At 44.5% G+C, this 9,111-nt stretch overlaps 1 protein-coding gene across 2 annotated transcripts; it reads left to right on the forward strand.

Annotated features, from left to right (window-relative positions):
• The first annotated feature begins 4,444 nt into the window (after positions 1 to 4,444).
• Positions 4,445 to 6,239, forward strand: LOC105506960 (probable ATP-dependent RNA helicase DDX47). 2 transcript variants are annotated; one of them, XM_011935270.1, is made up of 2 exons: positions 4,445 to 5,208; positions 5,344 to 6,239. In XM_011935270.1, the coding sequence occupies exons 1-2, from the start codon at positions 4,447 to 4,449 to the stop codon at positions 5,812 to 5,814; spliced, it is 1,233 nt and encodes a 410-aa protein (XP_011790660.1). In that variant the 5' UTR covers positions 4,445 to 4,446; the 3' UTR covers positions 5,815 to 6,239. The 2 variants fall into 2 exon arrangements, with proteins under 2 accessions (XP_011790660.1, XP_011790659.1); XM_011935269.1 differs by having other exon boundaries at positions 4,445 to 6,239.
• The last annotated feature ends 2,872 nt before the right edge of the window (positions 6,240 to 9,111 follow it).

Here is a 9,111-nt window from a genome sequence, read left to right on the forward strand (position 1 = left end):
AAGAAGAAGAAGAAGAAGAAGAAGAAGAAGAAGAAGAAGAAGAAGAAGAAGAAGAAGAAGAAGAAAAAGAAGAAGAAGAAGAAGAAGAAGAATGGAAAGATGAGGACAGAGGTCGAGGTCCATCCATCAGCCCCAGTGTCCTCCTGTTATGTCCCCTCCACTCCTTCCCTATGCTGCCAGTCACACCTGATCACCTCCCTTGCGGCCATCGCGCAGCCACAGCCTCTCTTCCTCCTGCGGGCTGCTCTCTAGGGGAGGGATGGCTCTGAAATGCAGAGGTGACCTTGTTGCTGTCTGTTAAAATCCCTTCAAAGGCTCCCCCCTCTTCTAGGGACAGAGCCCAAGTGCCTTTCACAGCCCAGTCCTCATCACCTCCCCATCACCATCCAACTCCTGCACTCAGTCCAGCTGAGCTGGCATTCCCAGAAGCCTGTGACTGTGCCCAGGGCAAGAGGTACATTTTTCAGGACCCTGGGCACACATCCACATGTGTTCGTGAAACAAAAGTTTCTGGAAACAGTGATCTTTACTATGTACCGTGTGCCCTGGTATTTTCAGTTCCATCCATTCTATTTGTTTTTTAAAGCAGGTCATGACATGGTAAATCAGTTTCATGACTCACTAACAAACCATGAACTCCAGTTTTTAAAACCATATACTAAATGAATTTCTACCGTCCCTCTGAATCTTTTCCTCTTGCCCGTCTGAGATTTCATACACAGCACTCTTTCTGGTAGGATTCACTTTCTCTTCCTCATTCCCCCATTGGCTAATTCAGTTGTTTTCCGTCTTAGCTGCACATGAGAACTACAAGCATGCCTTAAAATTATACCAATGCCTGGGCCCTATCCAACCCACCCCTCAACCCCCACTCCAAGATCCTGATTTAATTGGTCAAGGTGGTCAAGGTGGAACCCTGACTCCCAGGTGGTTCCTCATGGGCAGCCAAGGTTGAGAAGCACTTGGCCTGACTTCTACTTAATCTTCAAAATTTATCTGCAACATTCCCTCCAGGAAACTTCCTCTCCCACTCCTGACACACACACACACACACGAGTCCAGTTTTGATGGCCCTCCCACAAGCTCCTAACCCTCCCTGGTCCAGGCTCTGTAGCACCCACCACATTTTACTGTGTTTGGCGTTCTGTTTCTCTCCTTTAGGTGGTGAACAGCTTGAAGACAGAGGTGTGTCACATCTTATCTCTGTAAACCCACCATGCTTAGTGCACCAAAAGTGCTCAGTAAATATTTGCTGCAAGATCTTTGAGGCAGGTCCTATTTTACAGATAAGAAAATTGACATCCTGAAGGTTAAATAAGTTAGCCAATGCTGTACAGCTAGAAGTGTACAATGGGATTAGAACTCAGATCTGCGAAGTTCTGGGGTCAGAGCCTACTAACCAGCATGGGAGCCTCCTTTCATGCCCTCAACAGACCAGAGTCACAGTGAGTCCACAGACCCAACCCAAGCTGCTCCAGTCCTTAAGGATGAAGGTCCCAAGAAAGCCATCGGCTTTGCCAGCAGAACTATTTTTCCCCTGGCTTTTTCCTGGCTCTGGGTTCACACAGTCATCCCCGCCCCCCCCCGCCATGCAAGGGACTTGGTCCTCATCATCTTGCATTTTCACTGTGCACTCTCCCAACCCAGATGCTCCAACCCAGCTCCCATACTCCTCATGCTGGTTGGACATTTCCAAATGGACATTCTCTCAAACAATGTGACTCATCCCAAACTCAGTCTCTTCCTGCTCTTGCTCCCAAATAGCCTCACATCCCTCTCTCTCTCTCTCTCTTAATCCTTCCAATTATCTAAGTTCAAAATATCCCAACCCTGACTTTTCTACCTGGCCCCCTCCTCCTTACTCCCCTGTGCCATCCTGCTAGGTACCTGGCCTCCTCTACTGCTATTCCCCATACCCTACCCATCAACCCATCAGCCCATGGCCCTCCCATGCCATTCCCATGATCAGCCTGCTCCCAGTTCATCACCACCATTCCCTGCACTAAACATCGGTCTCCAGTACATCTCTCTGCTTCCAGGCTCCCCACACCTATCAACACCCCCAAACAGGATGCCTGACAAATCTTCCAAAGCCCAACTCTGGCCAGGTCCCTCCTTTATTCAAAATCCTCCAGTGAGCCCATATTAACCCACACTGGTTAATAAAACCCAAGTGTCAAAGCCCACTAGTGTGAGCTGGTTGTAAGGGACCTTTCCAGCCATATCCCACCATGACTCTGCAACATGTGCCTGCACTCCCAGCTGATGGCTCTGTCAGGCATGCCATTTCTCAGACCTGCCTCCTCCTCCACCCTGGTCCAGGCACCATCGTCATCCAGGAGCAGGGCTCAAGGAAAATAACAACGTCGGTAGGACCATCCTCACAAGCCAAATGATACAGGCATTAAGCCATTGCTGCCCATGTTAATTCCATGTCATCAAGTCATAAGTTGGGTTCATTCATGAGCTAATAGCAGAAAAAGGTTCTGCAGCCTCCCTTGTCCCTAGGGAGACTCATAACCAGAGCAGAAGTGGGAAGTCACCACCACATTTTCTGATCTACACCAAGTTTCCTAGAGGAAGGACAGGTAGGTAATGGAGTTTTCTACTCCTTTGGGCCCATGGGAGTACAGAACCCTTGTCATATTAACTGTGAGAAGAAGGTGGGGAAAGGTTTCCAGTGGAGTCTTGGAGAAGGCAGGTGAGGGTAAGGCAGCACAAAATTGTGGGAGTGGGGAAAGCCGGCAGCCTTGGAGATGACACCAGGTCATCGTGTCCCTGTGGGCTACAGAGGATGGAGTTTCTGGCCCCCGATATGCCCTCAAGTGACTTACATTTTCATAAGGGAAGGAAGTTATTCCAGAGTGTCTGTCTGATCTGGAGTCATTAAGGCTTAGAAGTCCAGGGAAATATTCATCAGAAGCACCTTCCCTTGAATAGAGCTTTCTTTCCTCCTTAAACCTGAGAAGGCTGGGGCCTTCCTTCCCCCTACAGTCCCACCACACATGAGGAATCAATCCCTAGATGTCCCATCCCATGACCAGTCCTCTTCAATTCGATGCCTGGGGGTCCCTAAGTCAACCCCTCCCCACCCCATAACCTGTCCCTGTTTCAAGTCTGATCCTCCCTTGCACATTGAGCTGATTAGGGCTCCTACTTTGGCATTCCAAATGCCTAATTGGGAATAATTACGACTCTTAATTACACTTCAATCATTACGTACCAACACCACAGCTGCTTTTAAGTTTTATATTTCATTAAAGCAATGTTTTCAAGAGCCCATTTAAAAAGGAGGAAAAACTACTGAATAATCATTTATAATTTAAAAGTAAATAAGAGCAAATTATGATCATGTTTGTGAAACAAAACACTCTACCCAATCCAGTTAGTTATTAACCTAAAAATCTTTCTGAGTCACCTGGAGCTTTAGGTTCATGTAATAAGCTCGGTGACTCTGACTCTAAAATTCCAGGCTGCATTTCCAGTGGTAAAATGCTAGACCCCAAAGCTATAGAGTTCCCAACAAAGGATGGCAATGACGAAAAAAATGTGGTCAAGGCAGAAGGTCGGGTAACCCAAAGCAAGACTCTCGAAGACAATAATAACAATTTCTTGTATCAATATAGCACTTCCCATCTTAGAATGTATATTCAGGTATATTTGTGCATAGGTCCAAGCCTCATTTTCTTTGATTGCTCTTAACCTTTTAAAGGTGTAGTCATGAAAATTATTTTCCCCAGAAAAATGCACATTCTTCAACCATACACAAGATTTTTCACATAATTTTAAGAAGTTCACAAATTCTTACACAGGGTCATCCATGAATTTCTTAGGATTTGTGATTTACAAAGTCCTCAGTGTTCATTTGTTTTTTCTAGTAAATGATGAAAGCATGGAGGCACCTGCAAATTATATGTACTGTGAAATTTCTAGGCATGATTGTTTACTATTCATTCTATAGACATTGACTGAGTGTCTACTGTGTTCCAGGCATTGGGCTAGTTGCCAGAAGAGAGTAAAGATGTGGTAATGAATCAAACAGGGTCCCTTAAGGAACTCGCTTAAGTGGGAGAGGCAAGGGAAGGATGTAGGTCATGCAGAGGAGGAAGGAAGAGGAAGTACTGGAAGAATTTTGGTCCCTGGGATGCTGCCAAGCTGGGGCTGGCCTCCCTATAAAAGCTGCAGGTGGAATGGAAAGGCAGGGAAGTGCTCTGGCACCAAACACACAACAATGATATTAACAGCAAGACCTGAGTCCCATACAAGTAATTCTAACCCCTTGAAAGCAAGCTCATAAGCTTAACCCAGCAGCCAGGGAATGTGATAAATTCATCCGTTAATTTCCAGGGGTGTGCTGAGTGTCTTCTGAAGACCCTACACACTCAGCATAGGAATGAGAATTCATGGCAGAGATATTTGCTGTAAGAAAGGCAATGACGAGACAAGATGGCGGCACCCAAGGAACGCGATTCTCCGACCCAAGCGTCCCAGCCGGTGATGGAAGAGGAGGAAACTAAAACATTTAAAGACCTGGGTGTGACAGATGTGTTGTGTGAAGCTTGTGACCAGTTGGGATGGACAAAACCCACAAAGATCCAGATTGAAGCTATTCCTTTGGCCTTACAAGGTCGTGATATCATTGGCCTGGCAGAAACTGGCTCTGGAAAAACAGGCGCCTTTGCTTTGCCCATTCTGAATGCACTGCTGGAGACCCCACAGCGTTTGTTTGCCCTAGTTCTTACCCCGACTCGGGAGCTGGCCTTTCAGATCTCAGAGCAGTTTGAAGCCCTGGGGTCCTCTATTGGAGTGCAGAGTGCTGTGATTGTGGGTGGAATTGATTCAATGTCTCAATCTTTGGCCCTTGCCAAAAAACCACATATAATAATAGCAACTCCTGGTCGACTGATTGACCACTTGGAAAATACGAAAGGTTTCAACTTGAGAGCTCTCAAATACTTGGTCATGGATGAAGCCGACCGAATACTGAATATGGATTTTGAGGCAGAGGTTGACAAGATCCTCAAAGTGATCCCTCGAGATCGGAAAACATTCCTCTTCTCTGCCACCATGACCAAGAAGGTGCAAAAGCTTCAGCGAGCAGCTCTGAAAAATCCTGTGAAATGTGCCGTTTCCTCTAAATACCAGGCAGTTGAAAAATTACAGCAATATTATATTTTTATTCCCTCTAAATTCAAGGATACCTACCTGGTTTATATTCTAAATGAATTGGCGGGAAACTCCTTTATGATATTCTGCAGCACCTGTAATAATATCCAGAGAACAGCTTTGCTACTGCGAAATCTTGGATTCACTGCCATCCCCCTCCATGGACAAATGAGTCAGAGTAAGCGCCTAGGATTCCTTAATAAGTTTAAGGCCAAGGCCCGTTCCATTCTTCTAGCAACTGACGTTGCCAGCCGGGGTTTGGACATACCTCATGTAGATGTAGTTGTCAACTTTGACATTCCTACCCATTCCAAGGATTACATCCATCGAGTAGGTCGAACAGCTAGAGCTGGGCACTCCAGAAAGGCTATTACTTTTGTCACGCAGTATGATGTGGAACTCTTCCAGCGCATAGAACACTTAATTGGGAAGAAACTACCAGTCTTTCCAACACAGGATGATGAGGTTATGATGCTGACAGAACGTGTGGCTGAAGCCCAAAGGTTTGCCCGAATGGAGTTAAGGGAGCATGGAGAAAAGAAGAAATGCTCGCGAGAGGATGCTGGAGATAATGATGATACAGAGGGTGCTATTGGTGTCAGGAACAAGGTGGCTGGAGGAAAAATGAAGAAGCGGAAAGGCCGTTAATCACTTTTATGAAGGCTCACATTCTGCTGTTCTGTGAAAGAGAATTGGAGAATGAAACCTGCTCCGACAGAGATCGTGAGACTGAAATCTGTCAGAATTGTGTCCAGAATGTGCTCAGTGAATTCAGTACTCTTCCCCATTCTGGGTTGGAGTTTACTGCAGAATAATTCTTACAGTGCTGATGTCAAGACCGTTACTGTTTTTTCAACTTTGATTCTTTGCTCATGACATGAGTAGGATGTGCTCTTCTGTCACTCACACAGACCTGTTGCCTTTTTTAGCTGCAAGTCGAGGACTAGTTTGATGATGTCCACGACCTGTAATTGTAAAGAAACTTGGACATCTGCAAATGATATTTAAACCATCTTGGCTTGTGCTTTATTCAAACTAATGTGAAACAATAAATTTAAATATTATTTAAAAAAAAAAAAAGAAAGACAATGACTAAGTGCAAAGGATGTAGCTAATTCCATAGGTGGTGTATTAGTCTGTTCTCATGTTGCTAATAAAGACATACCTGAGACTGAGTAATTTATAAAGAAAAAAGGGTTAATGGATTCACAGTTCCACACGGCTGGGGAGGCCTCACAATCACGGCAGAAGGCAAAGGAGGAGCAAAGACACGTCTTACATGGTGGCAGGCAAGACAGCATGTGGAGGGAACTGCCCTTTATAAAACCATCAGATCTCATGAGACTTATTCACTATCACAAGAACAGCAAGGGAAAGACCCACCCCCATGATTCAATTACCTCCCACCAGGTCCCCCTCATGACACATGGGGATTATGAGATTTGGGTGGGGACACAGCCAAGCTGTATCAGGTGGTTTATTGCACTGACTGCTCCCATGTGACATTCTAGTCCCCTAATTCAAAGCTAGGCTTCTGATGTTTACAACCTGTTATTTTGCCAAGCAAACATTTGTTTGTCTACTGTTTACTAACATCACTATTTTGTGAAAGACATTTCCTTATTATCTAAGAATAAAAAATAAAGGACAGTTTCATAATGAAGCCACTCCTCACCAGAAGAAAAGAATTGGCACTTCACACCATGTGTATATCCACAACGCACACAAATACACAGTTTACATTTCCTTATTTTTCTAATATTTCTAAAGACCAGAGAAATTTCATCACAGCTTAGCACCAGTTCACAGAAGGACATTTGGAAACCACCATAAGAATTTGGAAAACAAAGCAAGAGCAAAGAATCTGCAGAGCAATTTGCCTTGCCAGGATCAAAGAGAGAAGGTTTTCAGTGACGGAACTGTCTGGGCTGGGTGCTGAAGGATGAAAGGAGCTCGAGCTAGGGGTTGCTGGAGTCCTGTAGACACACTGAAAGTGAAGGCAGGTGGGGAGAAGCACAACAGGAAACCTCATTAGTTTTGTCTACTAACAGCCCTTAATGTCCACGTCTAACTTTTGTATCTTATACATTATCATTTCTAATCTGTTCTTTGTTCTCCAAAGGTAGACTTTCCTAACTAATGGACAAACATTTCAAGTTATTACTGGGTGGCCTTGTTCCCCAAACAGCAGTTCAGTTTTGTTAGCTTTACTATATTTGTGTGTTGCTCCTTATTTTTACAAACTCTTTAATATTAGACTATAGGGGGATAAAACCAAAGACCTATTACTAGAGGAAAAACAGCATATAAGCACTGTACAGTTTAGAAAAAGATAAAGTTTATTTGATGATATGAAAGCAGAATAGTACTTGCTTGACCTAACCCAGTCAACTACATGTTTAATTTTGGAAAAAAACAAAAATATTTTTTAAAAATTTGACCACAAGCATTTGTCTCTTCTTCCTCTGAAAATCCCACTAAAATGATAGTAAAATAATTTTTTTTTTTTTTTTTTTTTTTTGAGACTGAGTCTCTCTCGACTATCGTCCAGGCTGGAGTGTGTAGGTGGTCTCGACTCACTGCAAGCTCCACCTCCCGGGTTCACGCCATTCTCCTGCCTCAGCCTCCAGAGTAGCTGGGACCACAGGCACCCGCCACAGCGCCCATCTAATTTTTTGTATTTTTAATAGAGACGGGTTTTCACCATGTTGGCCAGGCTGGTCTCAATCCCTGATCTCGTGATCCGCCCGCCTCGGCCTCCCAAAGTGCTGGGATTACAGGCGTGAACCACCACGCCCGGCCCGAAAGTAAAATAATTTTAAGTATAAATAACCAAAGGAAAAGAGAGTGAGAAAGGAGATAACAGTGAATGAAAAATTTCTACAAGGCCGGGCGCGGTGGCTCACGCCTGTAATCCCATAATCCCAGCACTTTGGGAGGCCAAGGCAGGCGGATCACGAGGTCAGGAGATCGAGACCATCCTGGCTAACATGGTGAAACCCCGTCTCCACCAAAAAACAGAAAAAAATAGCCAGGCATGGTGACAGATACCTGTAGTCCCAGCTACTCAGGAGGCTAAGGCAGGAGAATGGTGTGAACCCGGGAGGCAGAGCTTGCAGTGAGCCGAGATCGTGCCACTGCACTCCAACCTGGGCGACAGTCGAGAGAGACTCCATCTCAAAAATATATATATATATGTATTCTACAAACTAGGAATACAGCAAATAAATGCAGGGTTGGTAACTTACACAGCAGGGCAGAGGAAGCTACTGCCAATGTGCCCACAAAATGGAGATTGCTATAATAAATAAGTTAATTCTTCCCTCGACACCTTCTAGAAAGCCTCAAGACTTAAGGTTCTATATGCAACAACAGACAGAAGGTTGGGAATGGGAGGCACAATGCTGAAAACAGGACTTATTGAAAGTCGACATACAGAAGTGCTATGCCCCAAGATTTCCTCTCCAATTCCACACAGCCCAGTGACTAATTCCATCCACCCTACTCCCAAAGAAACCAAAGGTTTATTCTTTGGAGAAATTAGAGAAGAGAGGCTCTGTACTCAAACCATCAGGCATACTAGAGATAACGGGAGGTTAATTTAAAGCCTGCAGTCCCCATTCCTCTGCTGCACTCCCAGAAAGCTGAGAATCAGGCATTTTTCCCCTAGGCTGCAGACAAGTTTATTTGTATCCACAGAAAAGGTGACCAGATTCTTATATTTGCCTGATATTACTACAGTGAAGCCTACTAATTGACCAGTCTCTCTCTCTTACACATACACACATGCACATACGCACACACATACCTACCTGCTAAAGAGCCTTTCAAAACCATAGTGTTAAATATTAACAGCAAACAGGATCACTTAATATTTCAGGAATCCCTCCAATGTGAAAGATAAAACAAAACAGGAAAAATGGAAAGAACCAGAAAAAAAATGAA

Source organism: Colobus angolensis, unplaced genomic scaffold (assembly GCF_000951035.1).
Source record: "Colobus angolensis palliatus isolate OR3802 unplaced genomic scaffold, Cang.pa_1.0 Scaffold142, whole genome shotgun sequence".
In the NCBI taxonomy this organism is placed as follows: domain Eukaryota; kingdom Metazoa; phylum Chordata; class Mammalia; order Primates; family Cercopithecidae; genus Colobus; species Colobus angolensis.

What these genes read in the sequence shown, in the direction of transcription:
- LOC105506960 (XM_011935269.1), top strand. Translation starts at nt 4,447, where the DNA reads ATGGCGGCACCCAAGGAACGCGATTCTCCGACCCAAGCGTCCCAGCCG.